At 44.1% G+C, this 19801-nt stretch overlaps 1 protein-coding gene across 1 annotated transcript in view; it reads left to right on the top strand.

The window, feature by feature from the left end:
* LOC147734867 (galactose-specific lectin nattectin-like) overlaps nucleotides 1-19801 on the top strand; it is a 90010-nt gene that overhangs the window by 52145 nt on the left and 18064 nt on the right. Inside the window, exons 4-5 of the mRNA XM_086953654.1 lie at nucleotides 5354-5494; nucleotides 8113-8230. Coding sequence (XP_086809780.1) covers nucleotides 5354-5494; nucleotides 8113-8230 — 259 coding nt within the window. The remainder of the gene's footprint in view (nucleotides 1-5353; nucleotides 5495-8112; nucleotides 8231-19801) is intronic.

Raw genomic sequence — 19801 nt, forward strand, 5'->3', positions numbered from 1 at the left:
TTTCAAAGACCCCGGGCTTCCAATATGGAACCCACAGGCCTCCATATACTATACCACAAGCAAACATGAATACATTGCTGCTCCTCCACACACCCACATACAAGCTCTACAGTGTTATATACTAAAATATAAATGCCCCCGCCCCCGTACCATGGTTAGACCATTTTCTAATCCTGTTTGTCTGAGCCCCGCCGACCCAATTTCACACACCCAATCAACACAAATACAAATCAGACACTGGCCCAAAATCCCCTTGTTATGTTATGTTAATTTCGATTTATATAGTGCCAAATCACCGACAGGTCTCTTAGCGCTTGCTTTGGGAACCCGTCCTGGCTTTCCCTGCGAGATAACTCCTACTGGGCATCCCCAAGGTGAAGACCAGGCATCCCATCACGGTGGGGCCGTAGTGGAGATTAAGCAAGCTATTGCCCAGAGTTGCAGAGTGTGAACCCATGATTCGAGTAGGCACCGAGGCGAGAATTATCAAGTCTGTGGAAATTTTGAGCTCAAGACCCTGCAGCGTCTGGAATTGAACCCTGGTCCCGGGTCTGACCTCTGCATCAGGGTCTGCCTCCTCTAACCAGTGAGCCACACTTCTCCACCTGAGTCCACCCCTTGGAGGGGTAGACTAAGGAACTGGAAAGCACTAAACCTAATCAGGATTTCAATTCAGTCACAGATTACCAAAACTTTACTCATTGGATTGAGGGGTCACTGAACACAGTGCGCCCAAAGAAATCAATCCAGAATAAAGCAGGACCTAACAAGTCTGCATGGTTCTCCCCTAAGCTACGTACCCTAAAACTGCAATGCAAAAGATTGGAAAGGATATGGAGGAAAGACTTTTTACACATTAAGAAACAGGAATACAGAGTGGCAATTGGAACATACAAGGCAGAAATAAAACAAGACCAGGCAACCTACTACAAGGAAAAGATTACAGCAGCAGCTAATTCCTCTAGAGAGACCTTTCTCATTGCCAAAGCCCTTAGTCCTCCAGCGGCACCCGACCCATCGGATCACCGCTGTAACAAGCTTGTGTAATACTTTGCTACTAAAGTACATAACATTCTCAAGCATCTTCCACAAAGAGACAGTGATACACCCGAGCCAGTCACAGGCCAGCATGAAAATGAGCACCATCTCGAGACCTATATCCTGTTGAATCAAGAGTAATTTTTAGCCACTCTAGCTTCAGTCAAATCTGGGTCCCCACTGGACCCTGCACCACCTAACATACAGTTTTTCTTATCATTATCAGCCTGATTAATGCCTCCCTCGCATCAGGCATAGTTGCCCCGAATGGAAAAGGGCATTGGTAAAAGCCTGGCTAAAAAAACTAATTTGGACCCTGCCGAACTGGCCAATTGCCGTCCTATCTCTGCTCCTTCTTGGAATTAGCAAAATCGCTGAGAAACATGTCAACCACATGCTCTCAGCATTTCTTGAGTTCCATAACCTGCTCCACCCCTCACAAATGGGCTTTAGCCATCCTCAAGGCACTGAGACTGCCTTTTTAGCAGTGGTGGAGGAAGCGAGGAAAATGTTTGATTCAGGAGGTTCATCGGCCATAATACTACTTGATCTAAGCACAGCCTTCGGTACTGTGAATCACCGTATCCTGACTCACCGTCTCAGTAGCATAGGAGTGTCCGGCAAGGCTCTATTATGGCTCTAATCCTCCCTGGAAGATAGGTGCTTCCAGGTTTTTGAAGGTGACACCTTTGCAAAACCTATCCTGCTTCAGTGTGGAGTCCCCCAGGGCTCATCCTTGAGGCCGAACCTTTCGAATGTTTATATGTCCCCATTGGCGGATAGAATTTCCTCCTTTGGAATTCATATAGTAGCATATGCCGATGACACACAGATAGTCGTGGCATTGAGCCAAGTCGACCATACGCCCTCTGATTTTCACTCTTGCCTTGAGGAAGTTACCAAGTGGATGAGTCTGTCCCATCTGAAGCCTAATGTTGATAAAACCGAGCTCATGCTTCTTGGCAACCAGCTAATCGTCAAATCAAGTACCATGTCGCCAGCCTGTATGGGCCCGAAACCAACCCCGAAAGCTGAGATAAAAAGCCTAGGCGTATTGTTAGATCAAAACCTTACATTTAAAGCTCAAGCCAGGAAGACCACTGCTGAAGATTACAGCATGTTAAGAATGATTTGCAAAGTGTTGCCCCTCCTACCGGACCAAGCTGAAAAAACGCGGGTCCATGCGCTCATCCTCTCCAGGATTGACTATGTCAACGCTTTTTATCTGGGCACCCCAAGCACAGTGACCATGAAAATCCCGATCGTACAAAATGCCGCTGCAAGACTGCTCACAGGAACCCATAATCGCTGTTCAGCAAAGCCGGCACTATGCGCTCTTCATTGGTTACCAGTGCAAGAGAGAATTAACTTTAAAGCCCTATGCATTGCCCATAAGTCTCTGGGAGGGAATGGAGCTCCTATCATTAAAACCTTGATTTGCCCTTACAAGGCCAACAGAAGACTCTGTTCAGACGAGCTTTACCTAGCATTGGTACCCAGGATTAAGAAGGCCAGAAGTGGCGGGTGGAGTTCTTCATACAATGCCACGAAACTTTGGAACAGCCTTCAGCTGCATCTTCGTAAGGAATCCAGTCATCTCTCATTCCGCAAACAGCTAAAGACCTGGCTCTTTCCGTAGAGGTCCAGTTTTACTCTAGTAACCACAACAGCGCTGGAATGCTCCCGGGTAGCTGGGCACTATAAAAAAAACTTTCCATTCATTCAAATACTTTTTTGGGTGGCTTAGTTGTGTTTAAAATATTTGTGACTGACAGCCAGATCACCCTTGAGACCCCATAGCCTCTGGTTACCTACCATGGTTAGAGTCCAGGGTAATTTGTGATTTGATCTTAGCTCTTTTGTGCATGCAGCCCGCCTTGGGTCACATGACTGGGTGACACTGACAGACTTTATGAATTCCTCCTAGACAGTCATACAATGGAGTGATTAGGTGTGCTAGAATGGGCCATCTGCTGGCAGGATGGGGGCACAGCTGAGAACAGTCCCTCTTGTAACTGAATTGGGAGTTCTCAGCATTGACAAAAAGGACCTGTCACCTATACATTATGACTGCAGCCAGCTTTGAGCCAGGGCAGCGGAGACAGAAACTTCTCCCACCTTCCAGAGGAAAGTCAACATGAAATAACAATTTACCTTCAAACCCAGTCTTCCGTTCACTCCTGGACCCGCGGCAGGACTCTCAGAGGACTGCCTGCTGCTGCGACCTGCTGTGCACTCTGCAAGGCTGCTTTGATGTAACAGGAAGGACTGGTTTGCTGCTTAGAGCCTAGCTTGAACCCTCCAATGCCAGCTGTCCTGTTGAGTGCTGCATCTTCACCTGAACCCAGAACTACAAGAGTGCCTCCAAGTACTAGTTTGGTGGCCTCCTGTTTAAAGCAACAGGGACAGAAAAGGCTCCCATGATCTTTAACATGTACCTAGGCTGACCCAGAGTGATTCCTAAACCCCCAGTTCTGGACCCTTAGTTGTACATGCCTAAAGGTACCCAGATAGCCACATTTCAAAACTGAGAACTTAAAACATTTTTGCCAAAAACTTCACTGAGTACCAGAAGACTGGGTCCAACCTGCTCTCCTATGTGTCATAGGTGTACTGATGGTCAGATTGTCATTGCAGCTTTTCCACCTATGTTCTTCCCTGCAGCAGCAACCCTGTTGAGAAGTCCCTTGCCAACGGGGTATCTGGCCTCATGGAGCTGCCTTCATCTGTAGCCCTCTGTCTCATCCAGCTGAAGATGTTTGACTTTCAAAAAGAGACTAAGTTTAAACATATCAGTTTTCACAACAGGTTCAATCCAAGGCCCCCAACAATGACACTCCCTCATCTGGCACCTCCTACAGCCTTGCCCTCCTTCACTTTACCTTCTCTGAACCTTCTTCTCAAAACTGCTTCTGAGTACGTAGTTAAGCTGATTGAGACCAATCCACTTCTTGTATCCCAACCACACTCCATCGCGGTTGGCCATATTTTGGGGCTTTAACTTGATCTTGCGCAATTAGATGTCCAGGGTTGGTTCTTTGATCTTTTAGGCGTTTGTTTTCACTAAAAACAAATTCAAATCTCTTGCTCTACTGATTTCAATTTTGTTGTTTAGTGTCAAATCATTTATTAAAATGTACTCGCCTTTTCTCGTTTGGTGTTGAATTTTTCTTGTGTTGTGTTTTCACATTATCACTGTTTGTGTGCTGTATAGAGAATGCCTATCAATTAAGCCTGATTGCTTCTTGGACTAAGCACAGATTAATTAAGTGACTTTTTGTGGTTCACCCTGCAAGGGAGTATGGCTGTTGCATGACCTGGATTCACACCCTAGTCAAGCAACAACTCAATTTCTCACAGTAGCCCCATGAACTAAACGGAGCACGATTGTGTGTGGTTGGGCTTCTTTGTGAAAGAGCAGAATGCCATCAGTCACAGTGAAGTTGGACAATGGCTGAAGTTTGCTGACTCCTTTTCCCTATGCTGTTTGCTGCAGTAGTTACAAGATAAATGTGCTACTTAACTCTTAGTAAGGGAAGTAGCCCTACACCATTTGAAGGGTAACATTTTAATGATCCCTCTTGGTGTAACAATACAATCTTTAAGACACTCTTCGGTCATAGCACAGAATCTATTTTGACCCATGACTAAGAACTGGTACCAAGGGTGCAGATATTTCTGCTGCTGGAGTTTTCTGTCCCAACACATGATGCATTAATAATCCGATTATATGTATGAATAGCTCAGTAAATTTTCTATCATTAGTTACATCAATAGCAAAACTTTAAAAAAATTAGCAAATAATGTTGTTCTTTTAAGCAATTTTTTTAGGATGAAATGAAAAAGGTATTGGTGTCATCATATCATCAATGACGTCAACAAATCTGCTATCTAACTTATCATGGGCTCAAGTTATGGTCAGTGCACTCAACTTTAACTGGCATAGTACAATTGGTTTTAGGTTCAGTTCAGTAACTCTATCAATCTATCTATCTATCTATCTATCTATCTATCTATCTATCTATCTATCTATCTATCTATCTATCTATCTATCTATCTATCTATCTATCTTTCAATAAAAATAAATTTCAGACAGACAGACAGACAGACAGATAGATAGATAGATAGATAGATAGATAGATAGATAGATAGATAGATAGATAGATAGATAGATAGATAGATAGAGAGATCAGTATTGTCATTTCACTGATCTTTGTAAATTATTGGTATATTATCTGGGCCTGGCTCATGCTCATTTAAACTGACAAGAAACAAGTTAATACATAATTAAAACGTTGTTTATTTTCATTTTAAGGCAGCATGCCTTGCCATCAATTCTCACCTGGCCTCTATCCATTCCACTGAGGAAAATGATTTTGTGTATACTTTGATGGGTAAACCAAGCAACCCGTCCAACGGAGAAGCATACTGGATCGGTGCACATGACACAATCCAGGTGAGTGACTGCTAGTCAGAGTCAAACAGTATGCATTTCTGACATATTTTCCATCTCTACTTTCTGACACAATCTGCACGTGTGCCCTCATTACAGGTTGAGATGCTATTCCGGCGCATGTAATAATTTCTCAGAATTACAAATTATGCGTCTAACCTCAATCCTTTCATGATGAGTTTTCCAGCTAATTCCTATTCTTATATTAATCTTTCACATTGTCCATGTGATGGAGTCTCCCATCAATCTACCAAGCATATTCAGTTTTTTTTCCATTTTCATAAGCAGCAGATACACCGTATTTTAGTTCCTTTCTCACGCAGTGGGGGTGAACTGCATGGTAAGGATGTTTAAGTCCAATTGGTCGCACACTGCTTGTCCTATCAGCGTGTTGCCCCAAAGCATCGTGGTCTATGTAGTTAGCATCAGCGGGTACGCCTCTGCCAGGGTCTTGAGCAAAAAATCCAAATCGCGTTGGCCATCCCTGGACACGTGTTTCGAGGTTGTTGCCTCTCGTCAGCAGGGAGTAGGACTGTGTGAAGGGGTGCTGCATATGCTGCCAAAAAATATCTTCAGGTTTGGTACCACTCGTGGCACGCAGGTGCGTAACCCGGCTCGTCAGCCCCACCAGCTCCAAGGAGCTTGAATATAAGTTTAAGTCCAATTGGTCGCACACTGCTTGTCCTATCAGCGTGTTGCCCCAAAGCATCGTGGTCTATGTAGTTAGCATCAGCGGGTACGCCTCTGCCAGGGTCTTGAGCAAAAAATCCAAATCGCGTTGGCCATCCCTGGACACGTGTTTCGAGGTGTGTTACACTTTTTACAACGGCTCGATAAACCCAGTGTTTTACATAATGGTCTCTTTTCTTTGGGCAGCCTCGCTATGTAGGAAAGAACGTAATTGGCTTGATGAAGCAAATGTGTAGGTTCAATTAGTCTATGTAATCAGGTATGAGTTAACACAATTAGGAAATATTAATGTACTCCATCATTATTCCTATGGTATATTATGCTTTTATGTGATCCCTTTGCCCTGTTAATATTCGTGATGATTTGTACATGTTTACTGATTTAGCTGCTAATGGATACACGATTGAGCACTTTGAAATTGTAGGTATTTATGTGGCAGACATGCTGGAGAGCTTTTAACTTTGAACGTGTCCTGGCGTTTGTTTGAAACAGTGTATGTACTGTTTTAGCTCTAATGTTTTTACTAATTTAAGAGATGAAACATTGTGAATAAAGTTGGACTTTTTTTTGCAGAGTTTTATATAGCGCGAACTTGACCCGAATCGGGTATCAGAGCGCTTTACATAGCACCAGTTACATTACATGACGCATTCATTTGTGTTAGGCACAGGGAAATTAAGTGGCGCTTTACATAGCACCAGTTACATTACATGACGCGTTAGGCACGGGGAAATTGAGGAGCATATTAGCAAGAATAAGCGATAATTATCTCTAAGCTTAGCGGCTATAATTTTATCGACGTGCTTCGCCTATTTTTATCGCTTAGAAACCTTGCTGTTATCAAGGTTTATCTCCTAAGCGATAAAAATCGGCCGAAATGCATGAATATCGCTGAAAAGTCAGCGATATTCATGCATTACCGAGCTAATGCGCTTTGCCATGTTATCCACCTACCATTGGATAACATGGCTAAGAACTGCTCTGGGCAAGCGTTAGCTTTTGGAGATATTCGCGCCTAGCTCGAATATTTCCAAAACTAGGTAATAGGAGATAGCGATGTTAGCGACTGTTTCCAGTCGCTAACATCTTGGCACGCCCACTTTGCATGTCATTAACAATAATTATCGCTGACATGCAAAGTGGGCCCCAAGATGATCGCTATCTCCTGCTAGCTGTCGCTAACTGGTGTTAGCGACAGCTAGGTAATAGGGCGATGCAATTATTGCCGATTTAGCGGGAAAAAATCCTGCTAAAGCGGCGATAAACCCCTTGGTAATATGCCCCTAAGTGATTTGCCCAGAATCACAGGATGTTTTTAGCATCATTACTGAGACTCGAACCAAGTTCCCCAGGTCCGAGGTCGAGCACCCTAGCCATTAGGCCAATTCCTTGATGTGCTTTTTCTTTGCTAAGTATATTTCGACACAAAATTCTAGTGAAATGTGCATGCCAAATTAAAAATAGGGCCAAATACTACACAGGAATGATTGTGGATTTTCTGATTCACATGCACCTGCCAACTCACACCATGCCACCATTTGTCACATCATGTATGCCCCCTTCCTAAACTCATCAAAAATAAGGTGATGGATTGAATGCTTGAATTAATCTCAGCCACTGGTAATCTCCCAGGCCACACCCCACTCCAGCGTTTTTCTCCCACTATGTCACCTCAGTTTCACCCACTCATAATAAAATCAGTATTGACACACCTCTAATGGAAAAGCCCAGCCCCTCCTATCAGACAGAGTCCTCCCTGAATCGCAACACATGCAACCCGTTACCGGTTTAACACTTATCAGGGTGCAGGCAGGTATAGCTGGTTGCAGTGGCCTTTTCTTTTATTGCAAGCTCATGCATTTTAACTGATACCATGTTAATCTATGACGCGTGGTTTATGCATCACATTCATTTGCTATTTTTATCTAAAGGAAGGGAATTTCATGTTTACGGATGGATCTAAAATGAATGTTAACCTATTTTATGCTGGCGAGCCTAACAACGATGGAAACCTTGAACACTACGTTGGTACTTGGCGCTTCAACAATGGTGAGTAGATTTTCCTGAAACTAACCAGCCGTTCATTCATTTTTGCCTGCACAGCTACAGAAAGAGCAATACATTTGCTTAAAGTGGGGCTTTGAGGGACCAAACGACCTCAAGTTATGAATTTCCCTTCTAAACTCCAAATACTTTTAGCTGCTGAAATATCTATATGGATATATGCTGAACATTATCTGTGTATGTGTTTATTTGATACCTAATGTTGGATAGTTTGACTGTTTTATAATAAGAAAATCATTCATCAAGGAATCCTTATTTTCTTTCGTTGGCATATGGGTTAAATGCTGATAATTGTTTTCTCTGTAATACTTTCAACTTTGAACAGTAGTAGTTATAATAGGTGCTATAAAATATACTATAGAAATATAGTGTACTTTTGTGTTTCACTTTAAGGTATCTGCCTTGCTCTGAAATGGTTTCTACTGCTTAGGACCTAGCCTGCTCAAGCGCTTTTGTTAATTCTCGTGGGAACACCAATTGTGGTTGTAACTTTTGAAGCACCAAGCTGCTTGGTGCTATGTCCTTTTTTATCATTTCTTTGAGAAAAGAAAAGTAGAACTAGTGGTGGATCAGATTAAAAGCCAAGACGGCAAACAAAAAAGGTTCCTTTGCTGATCATGAGACCTCAGCTTACCACCCCTCTGGATGCTGCACTAGTGTTTCATTATGATACCAGGTAGTGAAAAGAGGTAAGAACCCTACCAAATACATTCCATTATGTTGCTATCAATACTGAGCCCACAGGCATGGTCACACATAAGTAAATGTTGGTAAGTCATATATTTCATGCATGTCCTGAACATCATCAAACTCAGACCAAAGTGTATCTCTTCGCCTACGGTGGAGGCTAAATATTCTGCTATTCATGACTGAAATAATAATATTCAACAGGAATAAAACTGCACGCCATCTGAGGTAGCAGTGGTTCAGAGTTGATGATCTGCAGCAGTAATCGCAGAAACCCAATGCTTTCATAGCTCCTTTGAAACAAATATCAGTCTCGGTCTGTAGTTTTTGGCAGAATTGCAATATGGCATGAAAGTGATATTCAGAGCTGCATATTGCTTTTCCTAAAAATCGTCTGGCAAGTTTGACTTTTCAAGTAAAGGCGAAGTTGTATTTATCTCATAAAAAAATTAAAACACCTTATTGAAAGTAATTAAATGTTCAAACTGATTTATCCTCCTGAACTCATCTACAACTCTCATATGTAGCTTCTTTGATCCTACAAGCCTTATAGTAAAGAGAAATCCCTTTTATTCCACAGTGCAATACAAGGTGTATTTTAGATGGTTTAAATACTTCTGAAAGTCCCACAAACTGTGCTAAATCCGGAACATTTTTGTTAACAAAATATTTTAGCTATTAAATGTAGAAAAGCCTTTGCTGTATTCCAAGCAATTCTAAAGATGATTTTATTATTTTAATTGAATAAAATGCAAGGCCACAGCTCATGAACATTGCCTTGTTAAGGTGTCTAATTTGAGGTTTTCTGTCATTATAGAATTACTTCCCAGAAAATCCTGGTAATGTTATTCTGCCAGTTAAAATGATAAATGCTGGCCTCCGTTTTGAAGAATCTGGAACATACATTGGTAAATGCCGAGCTAGAAAGAGAAGTTTGGGAATATAATCATAGTAATATAATTAATTCTGCCAGAGAGGGTGTGGTATCTCCCATCATAATGCCCCCCCGGCGGCTCCGCTTGTAATGGAGCTGCTCGCGGTAACATCACTTGCAATGTCACCGCGACCAGCGTTCCAAGGCGAGCGCCGCGAAGGAGAGTGTAAGAAAGCTGAAAGCGGAGGCTGTGGCTGAGGTCGCAGTGTATATGTTAACTTCAATAAATCCTTTTGGTTGAACTACGTGAGGCCTTCTCATCTTCTTTGGCTGTCACTACACTGGCGACGAGGGAGAACTCTCTAGCGACCTCAACACGCCTCAAGGGTAAATAAATCAACAGCTGACGGGCAGAAGCAAGGTGAACTTCCTTGCAGCAGAAGCGGTTGGCGTAAGATAAACACCTTCACATCCAAAGAATATCGGAAGTGGTATGGAGTGCAACTGCTGTTCAGACGGTAGCCAAATGAGTCGTAAATGAAGCGAAAGTATGGTACCCTTGCTAGAGATCTCTGGCGCAGAGTAAGCAGAAGGATGTTTGCGCGCATCTGATCAGTTTTATCCTAAGCGCGAGTGTCTCACGAACTGTGCATGCGGTAAAAAAAAAAATTGGCAGCCGAGCGTGAAGTGAAGTGGCAAGAGGGGGAAAGCTGACGAGGAATATATTGTTCGCACCCAGCGGGTATTCGAGCGTGGAGGAAACGCCTGATTGTGAGGGACTTTGTGCTAATTAACCTCCATTCTAAGTGACTTTGCCAATTACCGATTGCCGTGTAAACAGAGAATGACTGAAAAGGCAAAGGTGTTGATGTAAAGCGGCGATGCGCGTTTGACGAAGGCTGCTTTCCTGTCACCTCAGAAAGCATTTTCTGTATTAATTGGCCAGGAATTCACTGTCTATGCAATCAGAGCCTGACGCATGCACTGCCACAAAGGAGCATGGAGAGTGCCGGTGTTTGAAAATCGTAGTGAGCAGAATTTGGCAGAAAGGGTGTGTTGACATTTAACTCTTTGAAGGGCGTGTGAAAAAGGAAGTTTTCTGTCACCACGGAAGCGTTTCAAGACGAACTGTGCTGGCAGTAGGAGAAATGATAGCGCTATAGAGCACTCTTGTAAAGAAGCCATGACATTTTGAAGAGGGGAGGCATCTCGCTTTTGGAGTCAGCACTCTCCTGCATTCACCTTAAGTATAGTACTGTATGCACCATGAGGTGTGGGCCGTGCAGGCCTAAACTAGAAACTATAACTACCACTGCAGGTTGAAGGTGGTCGGCGCAATTCATGTGTAACTTAACCTGTTGTTAGCCCATCCAACTGGGACACTCTCCAACCGTTCCTAATAGAGAGTCATTTGCGAACTATTGCTAGAAGTAGAATTGCGCACGAATGTAGTTTATGTATGGTGGCTCCATTTGGTGCAGGAAAATAGTACTCTGCCCTAGATTTACTTTGTGTTTAGTAGAACTTGTACATTCTCACCTGGGTGTAGATCTGCAATATCGCTCTGTGACACTTAACCATGCAAAGTGTGACCCCTCCACCCTTTTTCTTGACCAGCCCAGGTGATCCCACTATCCAATGGAAAAAATGGAAAAAGGTGTTCTTGAATTACGCTACTGTATGCGGGCCCAACCTTGGCTTAGAAAGGAAGGTAGCATTATTAGCTTATTACCTGGGGGCGGAAGGAGAGGAGGTTTTAGATCACCTCCCAGACTTAGGGACACAGGAAGCAAGGGGTCTCAATGAGTTCGAAGTAAGTCTTAAGAAATTAGATTTGCACTACCTCCCCAAGACAAGCACAATTATGGAGAGGTACCACTTTGGGAAGCGAGCACAGAAGGAGGGAGAATCCATAGAGGATTTTGTTTCTGAATTGAGGAAATTAGCAGCCACCTGCAAGTTCGGTGGGGCAAGTGAGGAAAGAATAAGGGATCAATTTGTTTTAGCTTGCAGGATGGAGCGTGTGCGAGAGGAGTTATGGCTTAAGGATGACCCGCCGTTGAGGGAGGTTCTTATCATAGCCAAACAGGTGGAGCACATGTTACAGTGTGTCAAAGAGATAAAGCAAGACACTGGGGAAAAGAGAAGCGAAGAAAAGACTAGTGTCAGTGAAGTGGTGAACAAGTGCGAGGCAGTGTCTGTGATCAAAGGGCAGAAGGTAGCGAGCAGAGAGCAGAAAGAGAGCAAAATGGGGGGATCGTTCAAGGGCACCTGCTATAGGTGTGGCAAGCAGGGACATCTAGCCAACGACAAAGAGTGCCCCGCCCTCAGATTTACATGTAACAAGTGCGGTAAGAAAGGCCACTTCAAACAATACTGCAAGAGTGGGCAAGGGGTCAGCAGGCAGAGCAGAGACAGGACGGATGTAGTGTGCGACGAGTTCGTGGTGCAGGTCAAAGAGTTGCAGGTACGTAGCCTCAATGACACCACGGGCAAAGAAAGAGTGGTGCAGGTTGATGAAGGTCTGGTCAACAGCCCAAAAGACACCATAAAAGTAGGGGGAATTGGTCTGGAAGCATTGTTCGAATCCTGTTCTAGGATAACCATTATCAATGCTAAGGAATTCTCTCGGGTGTCCAAAGGAAAGATAATTTTGAGAAAAATGGATTTGAGGCCTGGGGGGTATGCTGGTCGCCCTATCTCTATGAAAGGCTACTTCCTAGGTAAAATTGAATACAGTAACAGGACAATTGTGTCCAAGGTTTATGTGTCCACTGTAGGGGACAACATCTTGGGGTGGCAAGCACAGATGGAGCTAGGGGTCTATCTTAATCCCAACAGTAATCCCCAGATCCTGATACAGGAGATACAAGAACACAAGACAGACATAGTGACAGAGTTCAAAGGTGTGTTCAGAGAAGAACTAGGATGCTTGAAAAACTACTGCCACAAGATAAAATTGAAAGAGAACGCCAAGCCTGTTGTGGCTAAAGTCAGAAAACTCCCCATTGCCATCCAAGAGGAGGTGAAATGCGAACTAGAGAAATTATGCAGGGCTGGAGTCATCGAACCTGTGGAAGCGACTGAATGGTTGGCGCCCATCGTGGCCGCAAAGAAGAAGGATGGGTTGGTCCGGCTCTGCATCGACCTGAGGGCGTTGAACAAGGAGGTCGTGGTCGACCGATATCCTCTACCGAACATCACCCAAATGATGAGCATGCTAGAGGGGGCAAAGGTGTTTTCCACTCTCGACCTCGCCTCGGCCTACTTCCAGATTAAACTACACGAGGAGTCACAGGAACTCACAGCTTTTGTGACACCGATGGGAGCGTACAAATTCAAAAGGATGCCTTTCGAGTTAGTCTCGGCAGCCGCTGTATTTCAGAGACTCATGGGCAGTATCTTGAAAGGCATCCCAGGCGTCATGTGTTACCAGGATGACGTGCTCATATTTGCCAAGGACCATGAGGAGCATGATGAGAGACTGAGTCGAGTGCTAGGAAGGTTCCAGTCACAAGGACTTACAGTGAAAAGAGACAAGTGCGTGTTTGGCTGTGCTGAGCTGGATTTCTTAGGGCACAAAGTGACAACAGAAGGAATATGCCCCAAGGCCGAATTGCAAAACACCATCGTAAACTTGGCACCTCCCACAAGCAAGGATGAAACCAAGCCATTCATGGGGATGTTGGAGTTCTACGGGAAATTCGTAAGAAAGCTGGCAGGGAGGACGTACGCCATCAGACTGCTGTTGAAGAAAGAGGCCGAATTGAACTGGAGTCAGGAGTGCGAGAGGGAGTTTGAAGATGTAAGGAGAGCACTTGCAGAAGTCCCCAGTTTAAAGTCATACATACCCAACCGGGCGACTGTAGTCACCACCGATGCTAGTGCCAAGGGGTTGGGAGCAGTCCTCACCCAAGTAGGCAAAGGCGGAGAAGAAACCATAGCATTTGCCTCAAGGTCACTCCAGAAGTCCGAGAACAATTACACGGTAATAGAAAAAGAAGCCCTAGCAGTATCCTGGGCGTTGGGGAAATTCAGAGACTTCCTGTGGGGAACTCGTTTCACTCTTCGTACTGACCACAAACCGTTAGTGGAAGTGTTCAGCAAAAAAGGTCTGGATGCCATCTCCAGCAGGATAATGCGGTGGGTGGTCAGCCTCCAAGAATACACTTTTGGTGTCGAGTACGTCCCGGGAACTCGAAATTTTGCAGCAGACTGTCTGTCGAGACTCGTCAGCGAAAATGAGGCGAGGGAGAAGCAAAGAAAGGTGGATGATGAAGAGGATGAACTTCAGATGGAGAGTGTCTGCACCATCCAGAGAGCGTTGGGTGAAGAAATGTGGAGGAAGGCTCTGGGAGAAGACAAGATCCTGGAGGAGGTGTGCAAAAGAATAAAAGGCAGGTGGAAGAACGAAGATAAACGAGAAGAAAACCTGCGGCCATACTGGGCTGTCAAAGATGAACTGTCCATGGTAGATGAATGCCTGTTCAGGGGGACGAGACTTGTACTGCCTGCGTCAGTGAGAGACAACCTGGTTGAGATAGCCCACGAAGGGCATCTGGGTATCACCAAAACTAAACAAAGACTCAGGGAGAACTATTGGTGGCCAAACATGGATCTTGCCACTGAAAGGAAAATTAGGGACTGCATTCCCTGCAGCAACAGTGACAAAGTCTTGAAGCAACTGACGCCCCCAATGGTATGCAGGCCGCCACCGTCAGGACCCTGGGAAGAGCTGGCGTTAGACATCGTGGGCCCATTGTCTGGAGAACTGCGGACGCCTTACATCCTGGTGCTCATGGATTTGTATTCTAGGTGGCCTGAAATAAAATTGGTAAATGAAGTCACGACCAAGACAGTCATTGGGTTCCTGGAAGAGGTGTTTATCAGGGAAGGGCTACCCAGCAACATTCTCACGGACAATGGGGTGCAACTGTGTTCGAGAGAGATGGAAGTCTTCCTAGTGGAGAGAGGCATCAAACACAAGCGTTGTGCCTTGTATCACCCTGAAACCAATGGCATGGTCGAGCGTTTTAACAAAACCCTCAAAGAGAGCATCCAGCTAGCCAAAGCCAGTGGCATAAGCTGGAAAGAAGAGGTGTGGAGGCGGCTAGAAGCATACAGGTTCACACCGCACCAGACGACTGTAGTCACCCCTTTCGAGTTGCTCCGTGCAAGGATACCCAACACCAAGCTATCCCCAGGGTGGATGGGGTGGCACAAAGGATGGTCAGGCCACTCCAAAGGAGCGGAAAGCTTAGAGAAGCAAGAGGAAGCCATGAAGAAATGGAAAATAAGATATGACCAGCTCAAGGCCACACGGGAGGCAGGATTCAATGTAGGGGATAGCATCAAGATCAGAACCCCTACTGGAAGAGCAAATTGGTCAGGGTACAGTAATCCTACCAAAATCACCAAACTATTCAAGAATGCCGTCAAAACTCAAGTGGGGAAGATCTGGAACCCAGGGAGAGTAGTGAAATTCCACCCACCAGGGCATGACTCTAGTAGTGAAAGGGGGGAAGGGGACGATGCTAGACAGAACGAAGGTCCTAACGCTGAGAAGCGGTCGTCATTCCCCCACCCAGGTGGTAGGTCTAGCAGGAGAGTGACCAGACCCCCCAGATACCTCGATCAATATATTATGATGTAACCCTTGCCATTCTGTTATTCATGAGTTACTCTTCCTAGGAGGACAGTGACTAGACCCCCCAAATATTTTGTTCAGCATGTATTGTGTCTTTTACTGCCACTCTGTTGTTCATGCATTGTTTCATTGTTTTCCTTCCGCAGGGGAGCGGGATGTGTGGTATCTCCCATCATAATGCCCCCCCGGCGGCTCCGCTTGTAATGGAGCTGCTCGCGGTGACATCACTTGGAATGTCACCGCGACCAGCGTTCCAAGGCGAGCACCGCGAAGGGGAGTGTGAGAAAGCTGAAAGCAGAGGCTGTGGCTGAGGTCGCAGTGTATATGTTAACTTCAATAAATCCTTTTGGCTGAACTACGTGACGCCTTCTCATCTTCTTTGGCTGTCACTACAGAGGGGTTAGTGGTAAATTCCTTAGCTTGATAAAAAAAATCTTAACCACTTCGCTGCGGGGGGTAATCCCCAGCTGTGCTGGGGAAGAGGGGGGCGTGCACAGCGCTAACATGCTCATGACGAGCTCAGCTCGTCATGAGCTACAGCGCTCCTGTGCTCATGACGAGCTCAGCTCGTCACAGGTGTATTGCCTCCCGTGGAATGCTCAGCACAGCGGGGGAATTCTCCCCGCACCTGAGCGTTCCACGGGCCATGACGAGCTTAGCTCGTCATGAGCAGCGGAGCGCCGTGGCTCATGACGAGCTCAGCTCGTCAAGAGCATGGGAGGGGTTAAACTCTCTGCTGATATGTTAGCAAGTTTGCTTGCTCCTGCTGTAGCCCTTGGCTTTTTTTCCTTTTTGCCTTTCACCCTCACGCCTGTACCCCCCTCACCCTTGATACACAGACCTATACACAGCCATTGCACCCTCAGGATTCTAAAAACCTTACTTAATATTGTACCAGACCGACAAACGCACTCACTATGATATTTCCATGTAGAGATTGGTTCTTCTTTTCTTCTTCTTTTCTATTTAATACCACTTTTACCTTTATTCTTTGCTGTGCTCCTCTTACACAAGGTTAAAATTTACGCTGCAACTGTATGTACTTGATTGTAGAACTGGATTTGAGGAACAATGGCCGACTATCTTTGTGGTTCTCCTGATACAATCTGATTGCGTTTGGCTGAGCGGCGCTGCGGAGTGAAGCCGGCAAGATGGACACTAACTGTCACTTAAATGAGCGACTCCTTATAGCCCTACCTATGCCGTTCGCTTCTATTGCTATTTGATAATGTTAAAAGCCATTTTGAATCTTCATGCAGATTTTATTGATGTTACTTTATTGAAATTAATAAAAATCATTAACCAAATAAATATAAATATATATATATATTCACGCTACCAAGGTTTCCCTGCAATGGAAGGCACCCCAACACTGCTCACAGGCACACCCTTTATTGGTACAAGGGGAGAAAGGGCATCAAATCCTTCAACAGTCCAGCAACAACCTGAGGCCTGACTCATTTCGAAGTATTAACAAATTTCTTCTTCAGAGGCACGAATGCACTGGAATTTCGTGTTCCGTGGACCTGCTGCTGATTGATGTCAAAGATGCTTTGCCCTGAATGAGCCACTCCAATGCTCACAGAAACGGATCATGGGTGTGTATATACCAGGAGACCCAGCCTCGATAGACCATTGGGGTAGTGCACTTCCGGCGGCTGGGACCCCTGCCAAAATATTCACGCTACCAAGGTTTCTCTGCAATGGAAGGCACTCCGACACTGCTCACAGGCACACCCTTTATTGGTACAAGGGTATAAAAGGAATCAAATGCTTCAAAAGTCCAGCAACAACCTGAGGCCTGACGTGTTTCGAAGTATTAACAAACTTCTTCTTCAGAGGCAAGGATGCACTGGAATTTCGTGTTCCGTTGACCTGCTGCTGATTGATGTCAAAGATGGTCCGCCCTGAATGATCCACTCCCCTGCTCAGAGAAAAGGATCCTGGGTGTATATATACCGGAAGACCCGGCCTCGATAGACCGCTTGTCACGTGGGGAGTGAGGAATGCTGGGTCATGTAGTCCACGCTGAATTTGATCAGTTCCCGCATCATGAACTGCTATGGATAAAAGTGTAGAATGGACATCAAGGCCCATCTGGGGGCTTGAAACTGGCGACAGTTCATGATGCGGGAACTGATCAAATTCAGCATGGACTACATGGCACAGCATTCCTCACTCCCCATTGCAGGTTTCAGGTTGTTGCTGGACTGTTGAAGCATTTGATGCCCTTTCTCCCCATATATCAATTAAGGGTGTGCCTGTGAGCAGTGTCGGAGTGCCTTCCATTGCAGGGAAACCTTGATAGCGTGAATGTAAATATATATATTTCGGGTAATCAGTACCCTTGATCATATATATATATATATATATATATATATATATATATATATATATATATATATATATATATATATATATAAAAACAGCACTCCTAACCAAGCAGGCACAGACATCTTCTCAAATACGTGGATTAGGCTCAGAAATAAAACGCCATCACACCATCAGATATAAGCTATAAGCAGTGGACAATTTAATGCAAAAAGTGCAGGGCAAATGCTCTCCTTGACACGTTTCGCTCCGCAGGCGGAGCTTGATCACATATATATTATCTACTGGCGGTAGCCAGTAGGTAGTTATAGTTAGGACCTATTTTCCATAGGAAATCCGCAACATTCTATTTGGAATAAGTTTGGCGCCGGTTGACGAATCTTCGCGAAATTTTCAAAACGTATGGTCAGCTCCGGTCCGCTCCTATTTTAAAAGTTTCACAGTGATTCGTCAAGCGGGGGATGAGAAAAAAAGGGGTCCCACAACATGTTTCCCATGCAATTTCCTATAGGATCTTTAGCCTCAGCTACAGCCCGAACTGCTGAATGTAATTATGCCAAATTCGTAGTTCTCGGTTCAGACATGTGCCTTTTGCTTGAATGTTGTCAATCTGTTCAGTAGTTCCTGAGAAAATTACAGTTAAAAGCATTTATATATCTATGGGCGCGGACGATCTGAGGACTATCAGCGGACCGTGAGTGTATCGTAGACGCACTCTTCCAATCACACGCTGAATCCTAATTGGCTGTCAAGTGGTTGTCAACATTCGAAACCAGGAACTGTTGGCAGCCATTTTGTGCCTTGGTAGAAGTGAGGCTGAAGAAGTCAGAGGAATATGTGTGCAAAACGTAGAAAGGGGCGGGGTAGAAATACTTTTACCCTTTAGACCTGCTTAGGGGGTCCCAGAAGGACCCCCAGAGCACACAAAATGTTATTATTATTTTTTTTTTAAAGACCCAGCAGGTGCGTGTAGGGTGCCCTAATTAGGCCCCGGGGGTCTAATATTTTTCGTGGATGGCACTTAACAAGGTTTGCAAGTATTATTCCTGTATTGTTTAATCTAAATCTTTAATTGCACAGAACCAAAGAGACAAACAAAGAAATGATTGGTTGTTTGTTCTTATTGTAATTTTATTGTAACTTGTTCAGTGTTGCATATTTTGTAAGTTAGTCTATCTCTGTGTATTGTAAGGTCATTGATTTTTGATGAAATGTGTAAAAATTGATGAGTATTGATGAAATAGTAGTGTTTCAGTAGCGTGATCTTTAAGATGAATGATTGATTGAAAGATTATCAGTATTGGCATTTTTCCAGTTGATTTACAGAGTATATTCAGCTTAGCCCTACTAATTATGGGCCAAACCCTTGGGAGTTTAAGAACTTTCTAAATCTGGCATTTTCGTAATTGTAATGAAAAATCCGTCTTTACCAATGAAGAGGGTGTTTCAGTATATATATTTTCCTGCTCCCAATTAGAAATGACAGCTTATTAAATATATTAGGGAATTCCCAAAAATAAAACTAGTGGGCATGGTTGGCCTCAAACATGTGAAAAACAAAGGTAGTTGTTTCATAAGTGCCGAACATGTAAATGTTTTATTTTCATTGATATTTAATTTCCAAAGATTATAATATGTCAATGTCTATTATTATATTGCTATTATTGCATTTTCTATTGACCTTTAGATGCTGAAAATGTGAACAAATAGTATTAAAGAAAAAAATAGGCTGTATTCAGAATAATATTATAATGCACCAAACTTTGTAATATCATCTCCTGAAAGCTTCAGAATAGTACAAAGAGAAAAAGATGGTTTCACTTACTAACCTTACAGTCTAGAAGACCGATACCTACCCAAACCCACTCATACCCAATAAACAACGACATATTTCACTGAGCTCATCCATTAAAGCCTTATTGTATATCTCTATCTGTTGAAAGCTCTTCATATATATCGGAAATAAATATGGAACATGTTAAAAGACAGTACTTTATTTAAGGATGATGAGGAAAAT

Source organism: Lissotriton vulgaris, chromosome 1_2 (assembly GCF_964263255.1).
Source record: "Lissotriton vulgaris chromosome 1_2, aLisVul1.2, whole genome shotgun sequence".
Taxonomy (NCBI): domain Eukaryota; kingdom Metazoa; phylum Chordata; class Amphibia; order Caudata; family Salamandridae; genus Lissotriton; species Lissotriton vulgaris.